Source organism: Xyrauchen texanus, chromosome 49 (genome assembly GCF_025860055.1).
Source record: "Xyrauchen texanus isolate HMW12.3.18 chromosome 49, RBS_HiC_50CHRs, whole genome shotgun sequence".
Taxonomy (NCBI): domain Eukaryota; kingdom Metazoa; phylum Chordata; class Actinopteri; order Cypriniformes; family Catostomidae; genus Xyrauchen; species Xyrauchen texanus.
The window spans coordinates 14,666,503-14,693,039 of record NC_068324.1 but is presented as its reverse complement, the minus strand read 5'-3'; the positions used below and the strand labels follow the sequence as shown (position 1 = coordinate 14,693,039).

The 26,537-nt window shown below is 37.8% G+C and overlaps 1 protein-coding gene across 2 annotated transcripts; it reads left to right on the top strand.

Moving 5' to 3' along the window:
* Window positions 1-1,725: 1,725 nt before the first annotated feature.
* On the top strand, window positions 1,726-26,537 carry LOC127640110 (actin nucleation-promoting factor WASL-like). 2 transcript variants are annotated; one of them, XM_052122511.1, is made up of 11 exons: window positions 1,726-2,126; window positions 11,200-11,334; window positions 11,453-11,539; window positions 11,683-11,779; window positions 12,970-12,993; window positions 18,613-18,793; window positions 19,885-19,927; window positions 21,303-21,456; window positions 22,996-23,510; window positions 23,652-23,757; window positions 25,416-26,537. In XM_052122511.1, the coding sequence occupies exons 1-11, from the start codon at window positions 2,022-2,024 to the stop codon at window positions 25,475-25,477; spliced, it is 1,509 nt and encodes a 502-aa protein (XP_051978471.1). In that variant the 5' UTR covers window positions 1,726-2,021; the 3' UTR covers window positions 25,478-26,537. The 2 variants fall into 2 exon arrangements, with proteins under 2 accessions (XP_051978471.1, XP_051978472.1); XM_052122512.1 differs by lacking the exon at window positions 12,970-12,993.

Sequence of the window (26,537 nt, the reverse complement as noted above, 5' to 3'; positions counted from 1 at the left end):
TCAGTTCCCAAATACTTAATAAGTGTTATAAGAAGAAATGGTGATGTTTCACAGTAGGAAACACTCGGCTGTCTCAACTTTTTTGGAGCGTGTTGCAATCATCTGATTTGAAATTTCTGTACATTAAAAGGAAAAAAACAATGAAAAGTTCAAACATCGTAGAATGTTTAGTTGTAGTGTTTTCAATACAGCAAAGGGTGAATATAATTTATAAATCACTCCTTTTTGTTTTTATTAGCATTATTCATGTCCCAACTTTTTTGGAATTGGGGTTGTATTATTAGGTAACATTTACACTCCGACAAGTCTGACGTTTTCAAACAAATCCACCATTTTCCAACTGCTTACATTCACTTTAGACATAACTCACTGTTTACATGAATACCTCACCAGGCCAGGCATTTTGGTGGAATTTGTGTATTTGAAAGTTTAGGTGCATCCACATTTGCGCGAGATCTCTCAGAGCACAAGCGTATGTAAAGTCTGCATACACATAAGCCACCTGTCAGTCAAACAGCATGCAGCATGATAGCTAGCGAATGACAGAATTATGCATTCTGGATTATTTTCAACGGCAAAATAAGACTACGTATGAACTTCATAATAAGTGACACAGGCCTAGGCACAAATATAGCCATTTATATTTTCTCTATTTACATTTTAATCAGGCTACTTGTCCGGTTGGACAAGTAAAATGATCTTTCACTTGCCCCTTCAAATATATATATATATATATATATATATATATATATATATATATATATATATATATATATATATATTATAATTCTTCCTTGAAATCACTAAGAGGAATCAGAATTGGAACCGTTAAATTCCTTATTATTCCTATCCCTATCTATGAGTGAGTCATTCAACCATTGTCTCAGAGTCAATTCACCACCAAAACAAATTAAGTGAACAAAAAAGATATTCATTTAAAAGATTGGTTCAAATCGAATTAGTTTACAAACTAGTTAATAAACCAAAGTATGAGAGCAGTGCAGCAAAGCTGTGCTGGTTGCTTTGGCTTATTTTGGAACTATTTTAGCTGGCAGAGAAGAAATGAAGAAAGTAACTTCAACTTTTGTCATAAAAGTTATATAATATTATTTACTTGTTGGTTGAACTGTTAAAAGCAATATCACACAAGCAAGACTGTCGTTGTTTGTAGCCTACATTAGCATGGCTGGGATTACCTGCGGCTTGAGGACATTTTAAAATGAACTAATTAGCAATACTTGCTGTCTGTCCATGGATACAATTTCCAACCAATGCATATAAGCTTGCGCTCGCCATTAATAATCTAGATTCATATTATTATTTGTACTTTAAATGTTCTATTTGTAAGAGGTTTTTTTCTCATCTGTCGAATACAGTATTAGATCAGTCAAACAGGCTGTGTAAACCCTTTCTATCAATAACGGCGCGTTGCTCCACCAGAGCTCCACCCTCTCCGCTCCATCCCGACCACATTCTGCAAGAGGCAAGGGAAAACAAGGATAGACCAACAGGAGAAAATATAGGAGGGATTTGTTATGTACATGTCATTATTGGATTTATAATCCAATGTGTTTAGATATTAAACGAGCTATATGTGAACATAAATAAATTGTATTCAATTATTTAAAACAAGGGTGTATTTGTGGTAATGAAGCTAACAAATAAACCAACCAAAATTAATTCCCCCCTTCCCGAAGTGCACCATGAACTCTACCGTCCTGCTGCCATGTTGAATTGAACGGTTGTTATTGCTTTAGGAGTTAGGAATGAAAGTTTATATAATGCAGCCTGCTCAAAGTGGACGTGTTTAACGTTAAATAATCCACGGGAGTTAACGGTTCGCTTCCGCACCGCTCGCGCATTGGGGAAAAAAAAACACTACCTCAGGTCTACTTGTGTGCGGAATTCCTAACGGGATGAGCCGCGCGCAGGCCATGTTGATCTCTGATTGCACACATTTCACATAGAATTATCTGAGACGAGACAAACGCTTCATTTCATCCGCCTGCCCTCCGGTCAACATGAGCGGCCACCCGCCCCAGAGGAGGGTGGCAAATGTCGGCTCTCTGCTTCTGACCCCGCAGGAGAACGACTGTCTCTTCAACTACCTGGGCAGGAAATGCATCGTAAGTTGTGTTTACAGTCACGGCCCCAGCTATAGTCCTTAAAACGCAAGTTCAAATGCAAATGATGCTGCTTTGAAAATAACCCGTGATGTGATGCAAATGAAAGGATTGGCGTTGGCTTTAATTTCTGGCATGGACAGTTGTCTTTTAACGCATTTAAAATATCCGTAAGTGACTATCAAGGGACTGAGACGCCCGTGTTTGTGGTGTCGTACTGAGAAAAGAGCTGCAGTATGGGATATTATAGCTCTTCGTGCTGTTTTAATGATTGTGAGACGGTAGTTGCATATTGCATGGGACATTCTTCAGTAATAGGCCGTCTATTTGTCTATCGCAGTGGACTGTGTCTCAAAACATAGTGAGACAGCATTTTGGCGAATCATAAGCGCGTTCTGAGTCCGTTATAGTGTACACGTGCATATGATGCCCATATATGGTGTCTAGGTAGGCAGCTCACTTAATATTGAGGCTGTATAAAATGTGTCATGCAATCTGCGCCGATTCATAACAGTGAGCATTTGATTTGTAATAGTGAATCCAGGTGAAGGAATCTATCTATCTATCTATCTATCTATCTATCTATCTATCTATCTATCTATCTATCTATCTATCTAATCTACTTTAGAGGAGGTCAGTATGTAAAATTTAGGAAAGTGTCAAATTGTCAATATTATAAATATTACCAATTATCTTCCTGTCTGTTTGTCCCCCTTATGTTGAAATGAGATTTACTCCCCAGGTTTATATTATATCCATTATACTTTATCGTTAGAGGCAAACCATTTGTTACATACAAGACCTTTTCCAAGTTAAGATAATTTTCTGTCTCATCAAGGACTCGTAGTAGGTGTGTTTAAAGTGAGACTATTTCACAAACAAGAAAGCATTTTATTCCCCAAATGACTGTTGCAGCACTTCCAGGTGGGATGTCATATGAACGATTTATTGTCCATAACCAAATTCTTCAAGCCTTTCATATCAACCATCGACTTTTACCTGAGTTCGGTCATATCAACAAGATGCACAGGGTAATTTGATGACTTTATTTCTTTTAATATGATTAGATTGCTCAATTAAATGGTGTTCTTGTTAAATTAAGTGTGAATATAAGTTAAAATGGTGCTAAAAGAGATTGAGGACTACATAACTGGTTAAGGAAAGGTTATCAGAAGCTTGCTGTTATTAAAGGGATAGTTCACCCAAAAATGAAAATCCCATCCCAGATGTGTATAACTTTCTTTCTTTTGCAGAACACAAACAAAGATTTCTAGAAGAATATCTCTGCTCTGTAGGCACATACAATGCAAGTGAATGGTGACCAGAAATTGAAGCTACATTAAGGACATAAAAGGGAGCATGAAACGAATCCATAAGACTCCAGTGGTTAAATCTATATCTTCTGAAGCGATATAATAGGTGTGGGTGAGAAATAAATCAATATTTGTCTTTTTTTTTACTATAAATATCCACCTTTGACCAGCCTCAACCAGTAGGAGGCGATAGGCATGCATAATGCGAATTGCCCAAAAAACTAAAGAATGTGAAAGTGGAGATTTACAGTAAAAAAGGACTTGAATATTGATCTGTTTCTCACCCACACATATTGCTTCAGAAGACATGGATTTAACCACTGGAGTCTTATGGATTACTTTTGTGCTGACTTTGTGATCTTTGGAGATTGAAAGGTTTTCACACCAATCGTTTGCATTGAATGGGTAAACAGAGCTGATATATTCTTCAATTAATCATAGTGTTCAGCAGAAGAACGTCATGCATATCTGGGATGGCATGAGGGAGAGTAAATAATGAGAGTATTGTCCAAAAATGAGAATTCTGTCACTATTTACTCACCCTTGTGTTGTTCCAAACATTTGACTTTCTTCTGTGCAACACAAAAGCAGTTTGGCATGAGGTTAGCCTCAGTCACCATTCACTTTCATTGGAAAAAAGTTACAACGAACTTGAATGGTGATTAAGGCTTACATTCTGCCTTTTTATTTTCGGTGAACTTTTCTTTTAAAGGAAAAAAAATCTTTGCATACACTGTCTGAGAGTATACTAGGCAAGCTTGGCATCAGGAATGTCCAAAATGTCTTTTTTTTTTCCCTTATTTTGAACTGTGTAATGCAGCTGTCTGCGTCTGATTCACAAGTATGGCATGCTTTCCCTTGAGACCTACTTAAGTTGCTTGTACATGACCAGGTTGAAGAGAAGATTTTCTGTTTGCGAGCACCGTCATCCCAGGAATGGCAGCCAAGAGGCCAGGCCGTAAAGTGGGTTTTCACATGGAATGATTCAATATGAGATGCATTGTTTAGGGCCAAGATCCTGCAGTCATGGGTTCATTCATCAGTGTTTGTCCCGAACCAACACCAAAAACTGAGGGCAGAGTGTGGATGGAGTCCAAATCGCACAATAAAGAGAGAGGGGGAGAGAGAGATTGTGAGAAGGAATAAGATGAAGAGGGGGGTAGTTGTGCATGATCAGCAGTCTATGAGGATAGGAAGTGAACTGATCTGCCTTCTTTCCATGGAGATTTGAGCTTTAATGAATAGGGCTGCGGAGCCATTGCTTATCTAGAATCTGATTTCTACGCAGATTAGGGCTGGGCGATTTGTAAAAAATATTTTCACAATAATTAGCTTTGAAACTATTGCGATATCAAATTACATCGTCGTCACAATCCATGTTAACCGCAAATTGATCCTTGAAAATAAAGCGAACACAACTCTTAAGCTCTTCCTGAGATATTCGGAGGTCATTTGCAGCAACGAACAGTGAATCAAACACAAGCATTGATGGCTTTTCTTTTGTCTGTTCTTTAAAATATAATAAAGTGTGTTTCTTCAAGCGCATGTCTTTGTGACTAACAGCATTTCTTGTCATGTGTCACTGCGAGACATCTTGCAGCAGGTCGCCCACCTGTTGCTGGTACATGAGCAAAATTACCCACGCATGAGATACATTTGTACGAGGAGCTTGCGAACTGAATTCAGCCTCGTCACATTTGGTGCATGCCTGGTGCTATGGTGCATATATTTGGTGACTTCCCAGATCCTTGGTTTTCCCGTTTTCTGATATCGTCGATCACGTCTGTTTGGAATTGTCATCAGGATCTTTGTAAGACATCGCCGATATCCGATTACATCGTCCTATCACCTAGCCCTAATGCAGACCAATCACAGCCTGACATAAAGAGGTTGATCGCTTACCGAATATTCTGGGCCGATAGTTGCTTATCAGTTATTAACATTTTTAAATTCCTCCATGTTCCTCTGTACCCGGATACTGAAGGATTCTACAGTTAGGAGACTCCATTCTACAGTTTAACAGCAGTCTCTAGAGATGAAATAATAACAGTCATGTGGGGATTTGCTGTATCTAAATCTGTCATCATTGGCAATGTTCATTCATCTTTTTATCCATACTTCAATGCATATTTTGTTGTGTTATAAGTGAGGGCATGCAAAAAAAACTAAACAAATGCAACTACTATATGGAAACGTGCCCTGTCAGCCCTTGTCTATAATAATGAACATTATTCCTTGCTGAAACTCATCTGGTTAAATATAGAAATGTTATTAAAAGCTCAATTTGGTAAATACTTAAATATAGAGCATTGTAGAGCATTTTGGAGCCAAGTCTCTGTCATTTTAAAGTAAAAGTCCCTGTGTGTTCTTGGCTTTTTTCTAGTTTAAGGTCCCACATTATGTACCAAATCATTATTGGGATTTTGGTTGAACAATAAACTGCATCTGGTAATTTATATATTGTGAACTCTTGTAGCCTCTATGTCTGTACCTGTCATACCAAGGATTTTTTTTTTTTTTTTAACTATCGTCTGCTTAATTGGTTATCAGCCTTTTTCACCACCTTGGTTATATGATTTGCAAAATCGGTGGATCCTGGAACCAGAGACTATCATTAAAATGAATGGCTACTTTTAGGCCTATACCTGAGTCTATGTCGCTCCTAGATCGGTTGCAATCATGAAATTCAACTGTTTTGTCTGGGTGCTCTCAACTGCAAGTTATTCAAAACATTTGATAAAAGAGCCATTTTTACAATGGAAAGGGTTTTTAACGATAAAACAATGTTCTATTAAAAATGATTTGGGCAATTTCTGGTTGTCAAATTTAGTGGAACATATCCACAGATAATTTGATAAATTGCACCTGTACTCTGCTAGCCTAGGACATCTGTGTGAACATGATGGGGACTTCATGCATCCACTAAAAGTGAATTTGGGACCTTTTGGTTAAAAGTTACTGCAAAATTTAGTTCTGAGAAAAGCTCTAGCATCTTTTGTTTTTTTTAGCATGTTTTGTAATCTAATGCAATGATTTTTAGACATTAAGTGTGGCTTAAGCCAGTGCACTAGCGGACTCCAAACAATTACATTTTTGCAGAGGGTGTCACACATGCAGACTGTTTTGCTGAGATCTCAGTGGGAGGTATGACACACTTGCCGATACAATATGGTGGAGTGGTGACAAACGTACCAACTCACCCCAACACTCACTCTCTGATTCCCTGTAACATGGCGCTCACCTAAATAACAACAGGAGTATTTACAGAACAGTAGTTCTTCATAGATTGGTTCGCTTTCACAAGGTTATACTTTTAAAACAGTGTAAAACTGTCAAATTTCCATTGTGGCTGTTTTTATTTGTCATTAGCTTTTGCATTTTTTTCTGCATTGTACCTGTTCTCATGGTCATGGAGTGCTCTCTTCCTCTCGTGCCTGCACACTTGCACAAACACTTACACAGAAAGGGTGAAGCCACGTTTTTATCTGTCAGAAAGTTGCTAACACTATCCTACTTGTGTCTGTTCTGCCAATATCAAAATGAGAGAAGTGATTGTGGAGATCAACCTATATCAAAAATAGCCACCAAAGGCTACAGTATATCCATGTTTTGATGAATTATGGTGACGAGCTAACCTACAGATTTCTCCGTCCAGGTGGTCTCAGACGATTGTTTTGGTGCAGATCCGAGTGCGAATGCCGTGTTAATGTATTCCTATAAGAACCAAACCAAAAGAAGAAATGCACCAGGTTCCAAAACAAATGCTCCAAAGAGCAAGGTGTGTAAACACCCTTGGAAAGTGATTTATTGAGTAACGTTACCTTTTGAAATGGTGATTGTGAATTTATTCCCTCGTGGCTTGCCGTTGAACACATATTTCCATATGCAGCTTCTTTTTTTTTTCTCTCCCCTTTTCTCCCCAATTTGGAATGCCCAATTCCAATGTGCTCTAATTCCTCATGGTGGCGTCGTGACTCAATCTGGGTGGCAGAAGACGAATCTCAGTTGCTTCACCGTCCGAGACTGTCAATCGCCACATCTTATCACATGGCTTGTTGAGCACGTTACCGCGGAGACGTAGCATGCGTGGAGGCTTCAAGCTATTCTCCACGTACAACTCGCCACGAGATCCACCGAGAGCGAGAACCACATTATAACAACCACGAGGATATTACAGCATGTGTCTCTACCCTCCCTGGCAACCAGGAAAATTTGGTTGCTTAGGAGACCTGGCTGGAGTCACTCAGCACACCCTAGATTTGAACTCTCGACTTGCAACTTAAAGCTGCAATACATTTGCAGCTTTAAGTGAATAAAGAAATTACGTTTAACAAAAACCGACTGTTGTGGCTCTGCTTTCTGATGTCATTGGTGACAGAATCACTTTGGATTGCAATCAGTGTTTGTAAATCCGTTAAAAGAAGAAGCTCATTGGCCAGTTGACAAGAAGACAAGAGCCCACTCTGGCAACAGAAAAACATTTCTGTCATGTTTGATCCTTTTTTCCCATTTTTGTAACCAATAACTTAGCCGGGAATCCTCTCAGTCAAGTGATTAACGGCCTCCTGCTATTGCACACTTCGTCTCCCTCCGCCTGGTCTGCGATTTTGTTAATGAAGCTCAAACTTGAAAAATTAGGTAGTGTGGCACCGGCTTAAAGTGTCTAAACATTTTTGGGGACCACTGTATATCAAATGGAAATTGTGCTTACTCTTGAATTCGATTAACTTTGGATACATAGTGCAGATGTCTATCTGACTTGCTGTGCATATTTCTATGTTTACTAGAGATTGCCAATGCCCTTGAATCACTTTGCTCACCAAGACAGGATGAGTACTCATTTTCAGATGCTGAGTATGCACATTCTGAGCACGAGGAAGCAGTTTTTCATTACACGAAATGAAGGAAAGTCTTGTTTCATTGATACTGCTGTAACTGCTGTTGATGATTGCAATGAATGGACTAGTTATAGACTGCCTTTGGGTTGTATATTACATTTAATTATAATAGAACAAAATAGTTGCATATAATGTATGTGCTTGGTGTAATTATTGATGGATACTGAAGCCTGAAAAAGAGCACCTATGCTTTTCCAACAATACATGTGACAATAAACAGACTTTTAATTGATGCATTGATAAAGTTATCAATAGAATAATCGATTACCAAAAGTAACAAGATTAATAGATAAATTGAATAAATAATTAATGGAATGATCAATTATCAAAAGTCACAGTTTGCCAAATGCAAAACAACAACAACACATTTAAAAAAAATCAACTTTGAGTTGACTTTATATTGACCAGATACTTTTATATATGTTAAGTTTGATTTTGACAAGATTTGTTGAATGATCTGTGTTTGATGTGGGTTATATCTAAAGAGTAAACCGGAGAAGAGTAAGCAGTTGTGTTTTGTGGACTTCCATAAGTTCTCAGCATTAGCTTGTGTGTGTGTATTGCTTGTCCATGGAAAATATTTCATCTTTGAAATCTTGGCTGTCATCCTTGCGACAGTATTGCCAAGATGCTGTCCTATTTTTCCCTTTGGTAACCTATATCCTTAAAAAAAAAAAAGGGTGTTCACAATGCTACTTTAAGTCATGTGCATGGAACGCAGACACACTGAGTGTAAGGCCTTGTTCAGACTGCCACTAAAAATCCGAGTTTTGATTGTCTGTACAGCAAAAAAACTCATGAAATCAGATTTTTCCAATCTGATTAAAACCACATCGGGAGTTTGTAGAGCGAGATGATGCACCTCCATTTTTCCAGCATCTGTTTTGAAAGCATCTTCATGTGGGTACGCCTACGTCGTTACCAAAGCAACAGATGCGGATAGGCTGGTTATGTCTGAACGCGCAAATCTGATTTGATCACTTGGGATTAATAGTGCAAACAGTCTGCCTGAAAAGATCTGATTTGAGAGCCTAAGAGACCCTGTAGAGAGAAAATAAAATGCCCCATCGAGTGTGACTGAGTTCTTGGCTGCAGCATTTGATATGTACAGTTGGAAGTGTATGCCAAAGAACATCATGTAATATTTATGCACTGATTTTTGTGCATTTTTGGACTTTCATAGAGTTTGTGCTTGATATGAATTTGCAGTTTTGCCCTGAATGAGGCCCTGACATTCAAGATTCCAGTTATGAGAATAATTCAGTAAACATCCAAACATATGCAGGGATCATAAGTAAGGATGACTGCTGGCCTGGGGCCAGTGTGAGAGAGTTTAGGGCCAGTTGACAGGACTGTAATTTGCAGGGTCGCATTATGGTGGTCCTGGGCCCCGAGGCTTATCATTTCTATGGCCCGGGGGTTGTCATCTGATTATATAATCGTCATCCATCCGATTATCTAATCAGGCAACCGTGTGGCTGCTGTGGATAAAATCATTCAGATATGGGTCAGGAGCTTCAGATAATGTTCACATCAACCATCAGAATGGAGAAAAAATTTGATCTCAGTTATTTAGGCTGTGGCATGGTTGTTGGTGCCAGATGGGCTGGTTTGAGTATTTCAGTACCTGCTGATTTCCTGGGATTTTCACACACAACAGTCTCTAGAATTTACTCAAAATGGTGCCAAAAACAAAAAACGTCCAGTGAGGGGCAGTTCTGTGGACGGAAATTCCTTGTTGAAGAGAGGGAGAGTTCCAATTGTGGTGAGAAGAATAGCAAACACTATTCTGAGATGCGGGTTGGTGCTGTTTTGGAGGGACGAAGGGAACCTACACAATATTAGGCAGGTAGTTTTAATGTTGTGGCTGATCGGTATACACCGAACCTTACATCACAATCCAAAATACAACATTGGAGTTATATTTTATCAAATAAAGTGCTGCATAACAGAGTGTTACAGATGTTTGATACTGCTTAAGTTTAATGCAATTATTACAAATATAGTATTATTAGTAGTAGTAGTATTACTGTGAATATTACATAACTTTACAGTAGTGATATATTTCTTTCATATTTGTTTCCCTGTAAATTTTTTTTTTTGCTGTGTTGTTTCTGTGTTGTTTTGACCAAGGAGATCTGACCTTATGACGGCAGATTCCCACTCTGGAAAAGATGATCGCTACATGACTCCGTGATTATTAAATCGCAAAAGGCTGCTATTTTATTAAATAAGTATGTACTGTGTATGTGCCTCGTGCGACAACGTGAATTTGCACTCTGTTTACTGTCATCTGCTACAAACAGAGCGTGCAATGCTCATTGCAGTGTTTTGAAATTCTATTACAGCCATAAGATTTCCAGTATTAAAAATATTGCTAAAAATTCGATGTGGTCTATTATTTTTTGTGGCACCATTTGCATACCATAGGTTTCCAGCAAAAGTATGTTTATTAATTTTGTTGTCATGGAATTCTATTAAATTTCCATCTATTGTTGCAAATTCAACACCTAGTGATATTTAAGTTAAAGAAACCTTTACATTGAATACAAAATTTATTCTTACACATATCATGTTTGTTTGGAAAGACATTTTTAGAATTTGAGGATAATGCATTCATGTTTTTATCACTTATTTCAGAAAATATCCTTAATTGAATTCCAGTTTTTAAAATTAAATCTTTATATCTATTTATATCCTTGTCTTTAGTAATTTGTTTGAATACTTTGATGCATCTAATGTTAACTATATCCGAAAATAATCGATTTACATTAAAAAAAAAAAGGGGTAATTTCCATTAGAATACCCAGAAGAATCGTTAAGTGACCGTATTTCTTAATAAAGTTCTAATTTGTCTCTTTGTAGACATTGTGCTCAGCGGTGGTCCAGGTGTATGGAGCAGACAGGGGCTCATCTTGGTTGAAGAGGTGCTGCGGTGTGGCATGTTTGGTGAAAGACAACCCTCAGAGGTCCTATTTTATCCGTGTGTTTGATATCAAGGTGAGCTCTCTGAGCCAATGGACCAGTTTGTTTAAATGAAAGGTTGACACTGTTGTCTATGCCCAAATTCTGCACTTGTGCAAATGAATTGTAATATAAATGTCTCTCACATTTGCAGGATGGGAAAGCAAAGTTTGCACAGGAGCTCTACAATAATTTCACGATCAGTAGTTCGAGATCATACTTCATTACCTTTGCAGGAGATGTAAGCTCATTTCCTTTTTGTTTAGCTAATTAATGGCTTGTCATTCTTGTAATACTGCTTTTTGATCAGCTGTAAGGATATAAAAATGCTTTATTTGTTATTTGATGTGTTAGTTTGGTTAAAAGGTGTGTTTTGCTCTTTAGTCATGTCAGATTGGTCTCAACTTCGCCAGTGAAGAGGAAGCCAAACGATTCCGTAGTTCTCTCAATGAACTACTCAACAGACGACAAAGGAAATCTGGTAAATGTGCCATTACTTCCCAAATTTGATCCTTTCTCAAACTCTCCCTCTGTCTTTTCCCTTTATTAAATCACTTTCTTTTAACACTCTCAGCTAACATGCTTTACATTTAAAGGGATAGTTCACCCAAAAAATTAAAATTCTGTCATCATTTAATAACCCTCAAGTTGTTTCAGTCCCATAAGATTTAGGCAGAATAATAGCCTTAATTTCATTGTATGGGAAAAAAAGAGCAGCATGAACATTCTTCAAAAAGACTAGTCCCATATGGGTTTTGGAATTACATGAGTGACAATTACATTTTTGGGTGAATGATTCCATTAGAAGCAAGTAAATATGTTTTTTTAGTTTATACTTATCTGAATTTTACCTTTGTAGTAAACCAGTTTCTGGTTCCACATTTACATTTCTTGTTTATTTCAACCTGTCTTTCCTCCTCCTCAGTCTGTAGTTGTAATCAGTTGTAGCGAGTGTGCTGGAATCGTCTCTGTAGGGTGTGTGGTAAAACCTTCATAGTGGGCCTTTTCTCCTTTTGCAACTCTTGTAAACGTAGCAGTCTCTCTCTTGGCTTCCTGGCTGGGTTCCAGTACTTCCTGCTCTGTTTTGCATGCTGGGCTTTGATGTTAATGCTTCTCTCCAGGCTGACTGTTTTTTAAAGAGCCCCCGTTGCCTTATACATCCCTTGTGCCTGTCTAGTCTGCCCTCTCCTATATTTTAGTGTGTAGAATGAAGACAAAACATGTCTATTAGCTTAAAATGATGAATTGTCATCATTTACTTACCATCATGTTGTTACAAACCTCTTCTGTGGAGGCTGTTAGGCCGAATGTAAGCCTCATCCACTTTCATTGCAGCTTTTTTTCTATACAGTGAAAGTGAATGGTGACTGAGTTTATCATTCTGCCTAATGCTGATTCTAATGCTGGAGCCCAAGAAAAAAGAATGTAAGAATAAAACCATTAATTTGATTTGTGGGTCTTAGGACTTGAAAAAGTGTGCAGGAGTTCAGGGCATAGTGCACCTCTTTTTACAGTCTTTTTTTCAATAACCTTTCCAAAACTAACACCCATAAAACCTTCTCCCCTCTCCTTTGGGTGACTTCCTGCTAGCTCTCTTCCTCTCCGTTACTGACCTCACTAGTCATTTAAATTGGCCTCCACATTTTAACAATGTTAATTTTGTTTTTGCAGAGAAAAGGCGTGACCCACCAAATGGTATGTCTGCTGGTACTTACATTCACTCATGAATTTAGTCCTAATGTTGTCAGTGCTAATCATTTTCAGTTTTTTTTTTTATGATTATTTTATTTACTTGTAAAGAATTTTGCAGAAATTAACTTCATACACAAATAATGTGTCTTCCATGGAAAAGCGTATTCTTGTGTGAGCGTTGTCAAGCGTGAGGGCATGTGAATGTGTTAGCATTGTACCTGACCTAGTTGAGAGCAGTGTTGAAGCTGTCTATGGAAGCCTGAGGTTAATCTGTGTGATGGGAGGCCATATGTATGCTACATGGGTCATTCCATACGGCCGCACTGCTGCGGCCCTCTCCCTTTCAATCATATTAAAGACACTGAGTTTCCTCACTTAGTTTAAAGATTTTCTTATGGCCATATATCATCTGGGTTTTGGGTTTCGGATTGACATCATTTAGGAAATGTTCATACTAGTCAGTGCTCAACACTAAGGGTTTTTTGTACTGGACAGGTTGGGTCAGTGCTTCAGATTTTTACTGGCCCCGCCAAAATTTTCACTGGCCCCAGCAGTGGAGGAGATTATGTGTTTTAGGTCACCCGTTTGGTCACGCTGAAATGCAACTTTTGCCCTTGTGTAGTGTTTTTACACACAGTTAAATATTTTATTATTGGCTGAATGTAATAACAGATGAATCACTGAGAGAACAGACTTGCTACTAAATCGGTTGTGATGTGTAATATACAGTATGTAGATATGCCTAATCTATGAATTATCAATGTGTATATAACATCAAATCAGACAACCCAAACAAGACAAACACTGATGGATATACAAAGAACAAAAATACTTGTATGGTCCAGAAATTAGACATGTAACAACTGTTTTATGAGGATGATATGAAGTAGACGGTTTCAAATATTCATCTTCGTCCTGCAGCTGAACTGCTCTGATAATAATACCCATAATGATCTGGCTTCTTTTCATATCAAATGCCATTATTGTGTCGAATTAACATTTTCGTTTTGAAACATTACCTAATTAAATGTATACTTACATTGTGGATATTGAGCAGCTCGTGATTTCCAGACACGTGTAGAACTGCGGTTTAACAAAGTTTCATCTCTAAAGGCGAATTAAATAGACTTTTTTTTTTACAGTGGGAATAAAGCTAGCGTTCTGGCCCTTTACGAGTCTACGCTTTACGTCTATGCTGCACGGATAGAGATGATGATGAGAGACATATAAATGGAGAGACATGGATTTTCAGTCCTATAGAAAGAAACTGTTGATTTCTTGTGTTCCAATGTGTGGATTACTAATTTTTGCCAACATGTAAAAACAAAAAATGTGGGGATTTGACAATAGCTGTCTGGAGCTACACAAGTGTGACACCAATTAAACACCTAATAATGGCTCCTTTTCTACAAAAATTGCTTCAATAATTTTGTCCAATTGCATTGTTATATGCTTATAAAGGATGCTGTGCCTTAAGCATAATAGCTTTTAGTAGAGAATACACAGTATTAAACTTCAGTGAAAGTTTCAATTACAGCATTATTAGATTTTTCAATATAATTTCCAGACTAAAAATATATTATTTTTGACATTCAGACCCATTACTAGAATACAAATCTGGCAAGTCAACACATGTGCCCTAGATTAGCTATAGCAGCTCTGGAGGGCAGTTAAGTTTATTTTTCCTTTTTTCTTTTCTGCAATCTGTTCTCATTACAAATTCACTTTCATAATTTATACTTGTGGTTAGAATCATATTGTGCCACAGCTTAACAATACTATGAATAATGAAGTCATTCATAACAGATTTACACGATGTGTCTCGCTTATTTCAGCTGAAAAGAAAAAATAATGCTCTCTACCTGCTGATAAAAGCAAACGTAATCTTTCCTCAGCACACTTCCTTCTCCTGCACTTCCTCGTTGCATAAATAGATTGGTATCCTATATATCTGACTGTGCATGCCATGTACGGTCGTTTTACTTTGCCGATATAAAGGTGTTTGCTGTATCAGTAATTCACTGGAATGCTCCAATGAATGCTTGTAGACTCTTAAAATCAATGTTCTTAAAAGGTCCTTTGCAGCACCATTCAGCTGAAAGAACCAGTTTTTTGCTGCATAGTGTATTGATGTTATATAATTGGTTATTCAGATCAGCATATTGGTTCCTGGGTTCTTTATAACATCAGCATAAGATGGTTTCCTCTACAGACGCTGGATAAAAGTACTTTGAAGAATTTAAAAAGCTTCTCCTGTGGCATCAGGGGGGCAAAGTCCTTTTTGGTCCCAATTGGAACCTCTTTTATTTAATTTTTTTCTAGTGTGTATCATGACTGAAGACCGCAAACCATCTGTCAAGTGAAACACTCAGACTTGTTTATAAGGTATAATGTATGGTCTTTCCTGCAGTTGCAAACTTGTAATGCTTACAGCAAATTTCAGAGATTAAGCAGGATTAACGGTGACTTCAGTTATTTATGTAATATTCTGTTCTGCGTTTGTACATTTTCAGGATTTCACTAGTGTGATTGCTTTGGTGGGTAGCCAGCTCATCAAAAAATAAATGTTCCCAATTGGTTTAAAGATCATCTAGGGGGACGACACAGGCATTTGGGTCAAATGCGTCTCGCTGGTTTGAGGCTACCTGGCTTGCTAGATGACCTATCACGCAGGGTGGAATTGGGTAGATTTCCTGTAGCTTCACGGTTCAATGCGGGGCCACAATGATGATGTTCTGCACAACCTTCCTGTCGGCCCCATCTGAGGAGTTTTTAGAGAGCATATCGAAGCCAGATGGTAGCCTGGTGCCCCTGCAATGTCTAGTGTTGTCCAGGGACGAACTGAACGCTTCTTTACCTCGACCTTGTCTTAGTACGCTGTTGAAATGTAGTGACAGGCCCTTCCTCTCGGCAGAAGATGTTCTCTCAGGTGCTCTGGGTGGTGTTTGGATGGATGGTAAAGGTCAGAGGACTTTCAAGGCTCTCGGTCGAGGTAGGTATCAGAGGAGGTGTCAGGTTATGAATGTATTTTGCAGATTATCACAGTGGGTGATGTTGTGGCCTCTATCCTTTTCTATCCTATCCTTTATAGCTATTGAGATATGATAAAAATGTTAACAAAACAATAAGGGTCAATGTTGTGACACAATGTTTTTTTTGGCCTGGATTTATTACATAAAAACATATTAAAAATGTAATTAATAAACAAAACAATTTATTGAATACACCTTTACTGTGATGAACATGAATCAAAAATTTAGTTCAAAGTCATTTTCATGTTTTTCTGGGGCTTAAGGTAAAAAATGTAAGTGGTTTTACCGTCCGGAGACAGTAAATATGAAAAATTAATCATATTTGTTTTTGTCCACCAAATGAAAGTCAGGTGGCGTAACCAACATGTAGATAGCCATTTTGTTTTCATGTGACAAAACTAAAAAATTAAATACAGAGGACTCCTTTATAGCCCCCTGAATGTGTGTGAAGTTTAAAAAAAAAAAAAAAAAAGGAAACATGTTTTGTTCAGGTCAAATGGTGAAAACTTGAAAAAAAAAGCAGGTTTTAAATGAAACTTTTTATTTATTTATTTTTTAATAGATTTAGAAAAAAGTTGTGTACATTCACATGTATTCAAGATGCTATTTTTTTATAGTATTTTAATAGCTCTTAATGGTAAAATAAAAATATTAAAGTTTTTTTTTTTTTTTTTTGAGAATCTCAATGTTTTTAAAAAAAAGAACGAAACAGAGATTCCACTTCTACAAACTTGAAACATGTTTTATACTAGTTGTTAAGAGATTTCTCCTTTTTATCACCTTGGAAACATTCGATATCAATGATATATGAGCTAATTTTTTGGACGTAATGGAACAAAGTATTGGATAAATAGTGGTGTGGTTTTTTTTTTTGTATTCAGTGAAATCATAGCTAACATAGGGTTTTTTTCTCTCGACACAACGCCTGTTGTTCCTACAGCAGCCCTTGCTGTGAGTGCTGCTTTTTATCCCACGATGAGAATCTTTATGACATCATGTCTGTCATGATTCACAAATTATTTAGCTTGTTGTGATGTTGGACACTGCCAATATCTGTTTAACAGGGTCATGTTAATGTAAACAAAATCAATCATAATTAATGTAGCTGAAATGTTCATTTAGTTGGAGAAAACATTGTGAACTTACGAGTTTTCACATTTCTCTTTGAGAAGGTAAACAGCCTTTGCTAAAAATGGATTCACTTATTGTACCAGTCAAAATGTGGACACAACTGCTCATTCCTTATCAATATAAATGTGGAAAATAGTCATAATGAAGTCATAAAACAATGCAATAACTCAAATGGGAGTGTGGGAATTATGTAGTGACAAAAAAATCTCAAACAAAACTATCTTATATTATTGCTTATTTAAAGGAGCCACCCATTTTCTAGATTACATCTCTGCAAACTCTTGACATTCTCTCAAATGACGTATTCTGGCCACTTTTTGGATGCTTTTCTTTCAATATCTTGTCCATGTCATCCATTTAAAAAAAAGGAAAAAAGCACAGTTTTTATTTGTCAACAAAATGTATTTCAAGCATTTAAGCCTCTAGATATAAGTCTCTAGATCAAAATGTTCTAAGATCATGAGAAACATGAATTTGTCAAATGTGTCCACATTTTTTACTTAATATGGAGGTCCAGGTATCCAACTGTGTCTCATAGAATGAACATTACTGTAAATAAATTTTTGCAAACTGAATTTTGCCTGCCGAATTCTGCATTTAGTCACTGTTTCCTGGTGAAATGAACACTAGAGGTGCTACAACAGCTGCATTTTATTCACTTTCACACAAATTACGACTATAAAGGCAGATTTATTTTGCGCATTATTACTCACTGTTATGATATAAAAACACTTACTATAACGCATCATTTGAAAAACAATATATTTTCAAGCTTGCATTACAGACTCCCCTACATTTACACATTCCCAGGTGATTCGCTTATGTGGTAGCTCACCTGATAGAAAATTAAAGTGTCATAGAAGTGACACGAAATGATGCGATTGTTTCAGAAAATCTAAATGATTTTAGATCACTATTGGTATGGGTTAGGTTAAAGTTTTAGGTTAGGGAAGTACATTTTCTTCATTAAAACCTACATTTAACATTCACCTTAAAAACCTCATCTGACTACGTCAGCATTTCACTCACTTTTGGCGCCCCCCACTGGACATTTCTCTGGGAAACTGCAGCAAAACGTATAATAAAGCACGTAACTTCGTTTTGAATAAATGTTGCCATGGTCACGTAAACTTCAAGAGTTCAAGCTGCAGGTACAGTATCTGTAATGGTGTATATCATAATGCCAAACAACAAGCATTATCTGAACATTGAATGAATGGGACATCAAACATCATTTTCAAGAATATGTGTGATTCATTCATGTGGATTGCAAAGAACACAAACATTGTGCGACGCCCCTCAGTATTCAGTGCTTACGCATGGAGAGAATCAACTGTTTTTGTCAACACAAACTCCCAGAGCTTGACCAGTGAGGACTTCTGTCCTCCTCCTCACATGGAAATGTATAACTGGTTCAGGATTGTCAGACTGTAGCTAATGACTATTGTAATGTGCCCAGGACCTGCTCTCCCGATGGCGACGGTGGACATCAAAAATCCGGAGATAAACAACATGCGCTTCCACAACAATTCCCACATGAATAACATGGTGCACAGTGGCCTTAACAAGAAAGAAAAGAAGGTGAAGAGCAAGAGGAAGAAGCTCACAAAGGCTGACATTGGCACACCAAGCAACTTTCAGTGAGTCTGAGTCTTAACAATTTCAGTCAGCAAAAGCACATCCTGTGTTTGCTGGAAGTGACATCAGAATTGCATATCATAATAGGGTTGAGTATCGATACAGATTTCCCTATTTGATTCAGTTCTGATTTAAAAGTGCTTGATTCAATGTGATTTGAATTCTGATTAATTTGGTTTAGGGCTGTTATTTTAATGCATTTATTTAGTGCGATTGTACCGTATAAAAAACAACTCGTTACAAAAATATTCGCAATTTATCATGCCTCCTTGCAAGCAAGTAAATTACGTCAAGTATTTTCCTACCATCGGAGCAATTCAAGCTTGAAGTAATTTTGTGTTTTTATGAGCCGCATCAGCAGGGGGCTGTCAGCGCCCCTCAACAAACTTCATAAGCAGCAGGTCAACCGAATGAAAGCTGCTTGCACTAACGTGTTCTTGACAGATCGACAATGCACAACAGAATGCAAGGATTTCAAGACTCTTTTCAAAGTTTTAATTACTTTTAGCTTGACACAGTGTTTTAAAAATGCAACGTTTATGACGCTAAAAAGTGAACCAGTGAGATGCACAAAGCATTCATCTGATGCGTATTGTTGACTTTAGTCTTATTGTCAATGATCTGGGAATAAAGCAAACAATATGCTGACTTGTGCTATTATGTCATCTGCCACAATAATGCAATACAGTATATTTCTATCTGAATCATATTTTATATTTATAATTATTTTAATTAATATGTCATATAATTTATATTCAATTATCCTTATTTAGAGGCCTTTCTCAGCAAATATGAATATATGCCTTTAATTGAAAATATCTTGATTAATCTGCATGAGAAAATGTATTTGATAAAAATTGTGTGACAGCCCTACTTTAATCTAAAAGTGAAAGATTAATTATCAGGATTTTAAGAATTGATGTTGGGATTGATCAAATGAAAATTGTGAATTATCTTTGAGCTTGTAATGTGTATAGTTTGTGTATCCGTTTTGTTTTTTTTTTTTTAGTTCTCATGTTGCATATCATGTTATAGTTTGTGCTTCTGTATTGGGACTGACCTGAGCTCTCGTGTTTAATGCGATGTTTTACAGGCACATCGGCCATGTAGGCTGGGATCCGAACACAGGCTTCGATGTGAGTACACAACAATGACTCGCTGTCACCCCAACAACACACACTCTCTGTGTCTCATACAGGCTCTCACATGCATAATGCAGAATCTCTCATAGGAAAACAATGCTGACCTGTGTAGACATGACATGATTAAATGCCTCAATAGCCTTGTGTTCATGCTGGCCGATGCATCTGATGCTTGAAAATGCAGCCTCTCGCCCGTGACACAATCCACTTCTGCGTTTGTACACCGTATTGCCGTATACGTTCATTCCCAATTTTGATAATATTGATTTATGGCAAACCATTTTTTATGGACCAACTGCAGGTCCTGCCAACTATGTAAGTGTGAGTAAAATAAAAAAAATTTTATTCGGGGTTCAATCAAAACAATAATGTTCGATGGTGTTACTCTTAAGTCTCTGGATTAATATGCAAATGCTGCCAAGAAGCCCTCTCATTTCAAGTGTTGCATTGTGCATGCTGTTGGAATGTCCTGCATGACATAATGGCTGGTTTTACTAAAACCCTCTGTGTTTACCATTAGCAGTTTCACCACAAGGTGGCAGGATTGCACTGGGTTTGATAAAAGCATGGAGTTTAGCTGGGAAAATGGTTTATTACTGGGCTTGCAAGGCAGCACTGTAATATTTGCATTCTGAATTGCGATTTGATCTTTCTTAAATCTGTTGGCATACTAAAATGGGATTGGTCTTTTCATTCTTGCTTACTATTAATCTCTCTCTCTCTCTCTCTCCCTCTTTCTATATTTAGTGGTGCTTGCTAAGGCAAGCATTACTATTGCTCTTACTTAAGGTAAGGGATTTAAGCAAACCCTTAACCCCAAGTATTACACTTCGGAATTTAGTTCGTTACTCGCACCTTTTGAGTTCTAGACATGAAAGATTCCTGAAATCATTCGGCTTATTGATGAGAGGTGTGCTGTTTCTTTTGTAAGCGATCAGGCGATTTTTGGCAAACCGTAAAATAAGCGAAAAAATCCTATTGACTTGCTTTGAAAGGGGGATCTGAGCCATATTTAGGCACCTTATTATCATAGAGAATTGGGCCAACAAGCAACCTACCAGAACTCCCTAGCAACCATGTAGCAACACCGTAAAAACTACTCTGAACACATTAGCAGCCGCATAGCACGCTCTAGATACTAGACTGAAAATAGACTAGAGTGTCTTTTGCACTCACATTTTGAGTTGTTTTACCTCAAATTCACTCGGTTCTATTGTCGCCTTGCAAGCACTATTATTTTCTTGAGAAAAATGCTAATCTTGTTCAATGCGCAGTTCCCTTGAATTTCAAAATGTCAATATTAGTTCAATGTGCAACGATGATGATTGTGAAAATGTGTTTTAATACTTGGTCTTACTTGTTATTGCAGTTAAATAACTTGGACCCAGAGCTAAAGAACCTTTTTGACATGTGTGGCATCTCAGAGGCCCAGCTGAAAGACAAGGAGACGTCTAAGGTCATCTATGACTTCATTGAGAAGAAGGGAGGTGTAGAGGCAGTGAAGAATGAGTTGAGGAGACAAGGTGAGACCGATCACTGTCACATATTCACTGCACTGAACACCTGCGATTTTGTGGCCTCACATATTTATATCTCTAGGGTCTGTGTACCAACCATAATCTGTTAAATCAGTTGTTTGGCCTATTGCAAGCCTTTATCAAGAAAAATATTTTCCCAAGGCCATAGTTAACACTTTGTCTTAATTAGGCACAACATGACATGAAATATAATGCTCCACAGACAATCACAGAAAATCTGTCAAACTTGTAATGTAATGGTAATTGCAAAAATTATGATAATTTCCAAATGGGTTTTACAAACATTCCAAATGCTTTTCTACTGTACTCCCCAAATATATACCATTAGAGAAGTTCACATGTGGGACCATTTCAATGAAAAACTAATTATAATTGTTTTTTCAAATGTAGAGGAAACCACACAATGACCTTTTATTCAGCTTTATTTCTTTATCTACTACATCATTGGCATATCTCCATGGTAACAATGAAGGGTTAATAAGTATTGCCAAAACTTGTTTATAAAGGTGGGAATGCAATGTTACAGAAGTGTAATGTTTTTCAACACAAGAAGCAGCAAACAGAAGCGTATAGATTCAGTGTATACTTTCATGTTCTATATTTTGTCAGAGCAAGAAAAAAAATGGATTAGTTACACAGAACTTTAACATCGGCTTTTAAAAAATAAAGCTGGCTGCAGATATGATCATTGCTATATTTGATCTATGTGGTTTTTCTTCAGATCCTCCCAGGTGGTGTGATAGGTAGAATGTGTGTTTGTGATTTGCATGAATAAGAGGTCTGAGTCTTTGCAAGCTGGTGCGAGTTGTTTTGAATGGTTATTTGATTGACACTAGATGACATGTCCAAGGTGTGAGAGTGCCTGTTGAATTTAATGTGACTTAATGTGAGTCTAGTGAGTTATGCATGAGCATATTAGTAGACTTGAATTGAAAATGTTAGTGATTTTAACACGTTTTGAGTAAAGGCATGCCTCCTCTTCTTTGAGGCATTTATTTATTTACTTTTTGAAGTGTGAGATAGTATTTATAATACTAATGTTGATGTGGTTTTGTGGTGCAAAACGTTAAGGTTTACCCTGGTGGTGAAGTCTTTGTAAAGCAAGTCAACATGAAATCAATTTACTTCAAATATACATATTCCTGGTCTTATTGTGCATGAGTAATCTCTGCACATTTTTCCAAATTGTGTTTGGTCTTAAATGTAATTAATTGCTCCGAAACAACTTTTCGGCTGACATCACCTAGACTGCATGGGTGGGAAAAATGATAGTTCACCCAGAAATGAAAATTCTTTCATCATTTATTCACTCTCATGTCATCCCAAATGTTTATGATGTTCATTCTTCTGCTGAACACAAATAAAGATTTTTAGAAGAATATTTCAGCTCTGTTTGTCTTGAATGAGTAAAGTGGATTTCAAACCGTTTTATGTTGACTTTAAACTATGCTAAAAAAAAAAAAAAAAAAAGGTGAGTGTTTATTTTTCTTCATGCTGACAATTCTTCAATTTCTTGATTGGCAGCACCCCCACCTCCACCCTCCCGAGGTGGCCCACCTCCCCCACCCCCTCCTCACACTTCTGGGCCCCCACCTCCACCACCTCCAGTGCGGGGACGAGGAGCCCCACCACCCCCTCCACCTTCAAGGGCGCCCACATCCGCCCCTCCTCCACCTCCTCCATCCCGCCCAACCATGGGAGCACCTCCACCACCACCTCCCAGTAGAGGACATCCACCTCCTCCTCCCCCTGCCCCCGCCTCCATGCCACCACCCCCACCACCACCTCCAACATCTGGAGGAGCCGTCCCTCCTCCGCCTCCCCCTCCACCACCTCCACCTGGACCTCCACCTCCTTCGAAAATGGATGGGGGCCATAGTGAACCCACGCCCTCGCCCATGGGTGGCAAGTCAGCTCTGCTGGAGCAAATCAGGGAGGGTGCCAATCTGAAAAAGGTGGAGCAAAACAATAGGCCAGTATCATCCACAGGGCGAGACGCACTACTCGACCAGATCCGACAGGGCATCCAGCTTAAAATGGTGAGGATCATTAACTTTATCCAGAATATTTTTTTTACTTATTTATTTTAGAACTTCTCAACTTTTTTTAGATTTTAGAGTTAAGAGTGGATTATTTAAGGGTAGTGAGATGACAGAACTCCATCTGTTTTGACTGTACAGGTATCAGACAATGACTCAGGACCGCCCACCCCTGCTCAGTCAGCAGGCATTGTTGGAGCTCTGATGGAGGTGATGCAAAAGAGAAGCAAAGCCATCCACTCCTCGGGTAAGTGCCTTTTCCACTCTCCCAAGTGTTTATTTATATCGGGTCATTAAAAAGAGCTTTTAAGTAGCAACTGACTGTTTAGTTACATTTAGGGCACTTACACACTAGAGAAAGCTCTGTAGGAGTGTTTGATTCATAGGAATCCCTAAAAATCCCTTAAAGGCGCAGAAAGAGCTGTGCCAGATTGAAATCAAGCAGGAATACAGCAAATTTGATTTCTCTGAAATTATTTTTGGATGCCTTGCTTAAGGCTAATTTATATTTACTGGGCAAACAGGTTTCACTTAGTTCGCCTGCAAAAGATTATGAAATACAGTGACGCTTTTGTTCTGCCAAGGTGTTCGTTTGGTGATATTTCTTCTATTCGAGCACATTTCTGAAATTTTCATTTTTTTTTATCCCCTTTTCTCCCAATTTGGAATGCCCAATTCCCACTACTTAGTATGTCCTCAAGGTGGCGCGGTTACTCACCTCAAACCGGTCAAAAAGTACAAGTTTCCTCCGCTTCTGAAACAGTCAATCCGTGCATCTTATCATGTGGCTCTTTGTGCACGACACAGCAGAGACTCGCATCATGTGAAGGGCTCATGCTATTCTCTGTGATCCACGCGCAACTTATCACCTGCCCCATTGAGAGCGAAAACCACTTATCGCGACCACAAGGAGGTTACCCCATATGACTCTACCCTCCCTAGCAAACGGGCCAATTTGGTTGCTTAGGAGACCTGGCTGGAGTCGCTCAGCACACCCTGGATTCGAACTCGTGGTTTCAGGAGTGGTAGTCAGTGTCAATACCCGCTGAGCTACCCAGACCCTCATTTCTGAAATTCTTGACCTAGGAGAACTCAGCAGGTCGAAGAACATTGATGTTTGGTTAAAACTAATTGTGGGTGTGGTTTGGACATGACGTTTTTTTACGTGTGCCTGCTGAGGAGTTGTTACCTAGGTTACTAACATTAAGGGGCCGTGACAAGTTTAATAAAGCAAAGAAGCGACACAGCACTAAAAGCAGTGGTCCACAATGAGAAAAACCTGCATTATCGGCTTTACTTGTGGCTGGAAAGAGTACGTTAAACACCGTGACATCACCCTCAATGAACACATTTTAAAATGCCGTTGTGCGTAGTATAGGTGCCGGCTTCTGTCGCCTAGGTTGCTTTAGTTCATCCAGGAGAAAAAAGTTTGCCTTTTTCTGTTGTATAAATCAGGGTTTAAAGTGCATTGCAACTGAAGTTGTCTTGCGATGCACAATCCCCTTTGAAATCGGTACCTTAAAAGTTCCTTAAAAAATGGTTCACCCAAAATTAAATGTTTTGTCAGCATTTACTCACCCTTATGTTATTCCAACCCCTGATAGCTTGGAACTTTGAAAAATGTACTATTTGCTCTTCCCAAGCAATTCAAATGAATGGGGACTGGAGATTTCAAGCTTCAAAAAGAACTTAAAAGCACCATAAATGTATCATAAAATATTCTGTGAGAAACAGAAATTGAAGTTGTTAATATCATTTTTGGGTGGATTCTTCCATTGTACAAAGAAATGTCCTTTTCGATGACATTGTTTAGATGAAATTCACTGCTGTTTGTGAGTTAAAGTGAAATCCAGCATTGACTATTGAAATATTTACTGTGGTTTTGCAATATCTTTGGTCCCTCAGATGAAGATGAGGATGACGATGATGACGAAGACTTTGAGGATGATGATGAATGGGATGATTAATCCCCCAACACTAATCCCACCCAATAGAGTTAATGATACTAAATTATCACTTCCCCAAATTTTACTCAGTTCTGTGTATTATTTTTTTCTTTTTCAAATCGCTGTATATTTTTGTTGCCTTTTTTTGCTTTTTTTTTTTTTTTAATAATCTGTGCAATACCTCATGTAATCTGTAAAGTATTTTCATTTATCCTCTGTAAAATAATCTCCTGGAATAACCATGTGAAGCTTTATGCCAGGATTCATGATTTGTTGACCTGAATGTTTTTGTTTCCCTTTGAGAGGGGAAAGGGAGATAGACGGGACATGCAATGTCCTTATTAATTGTTAAGTAATGATTTAGATAACACTATTTTCATACCTTACTTTTCTGTACCTTTGATTTTCTTATTCAATTCCTAGTTTAGAATTCTTAGATTTGGTAAGAGGTTCTCCTATCAGATTTAGTCTCCTATCAATATGTCCCTGTATTGTTTCCCATGTAAATGTACACCAGGCTGATATATTGAGGCTATATATATTTTTGCACGAATAACGAAAGGAAATTCATTGCAGGATGAAAACACGTTGGCTGAACACTTTAAATATGATTTCTGTGGTAATCACGATCAACTTAAAACGTCACACTACATTGCACGTCACAGATTAGACCGTTTAGAGTTTTTGGTTTCACTTTATTGACAAAATATATATATACTGTAATTTTAAACTGGCAGAGTCGTGAGTATGTGAAAAGCTATCAACTCTCAAAGATAGAATTTCCTGTCATATCAAGAAGAAAAAAAAGCACTTCACGACAACATATTTAAACTTTCATTTGTTAGAAGCTTTTTAAAAGTCAATGCTTGACTGACAACCACATACAAGGTAATGAAAATACAAACAACCTTCTGTGCACAATTAATGCTGGTTTAACAGTATTGTTTGTCTGAATTGAAATGGCTGTCCTGTAAGGATAGTGCTGCAAAAACTGTTAAATTGATATCAAATCATACAAGTGGATTGGAATGTGGAATGAAAACTCTTAAATTCTATTCTTAAATAAATGGTTATATTTACA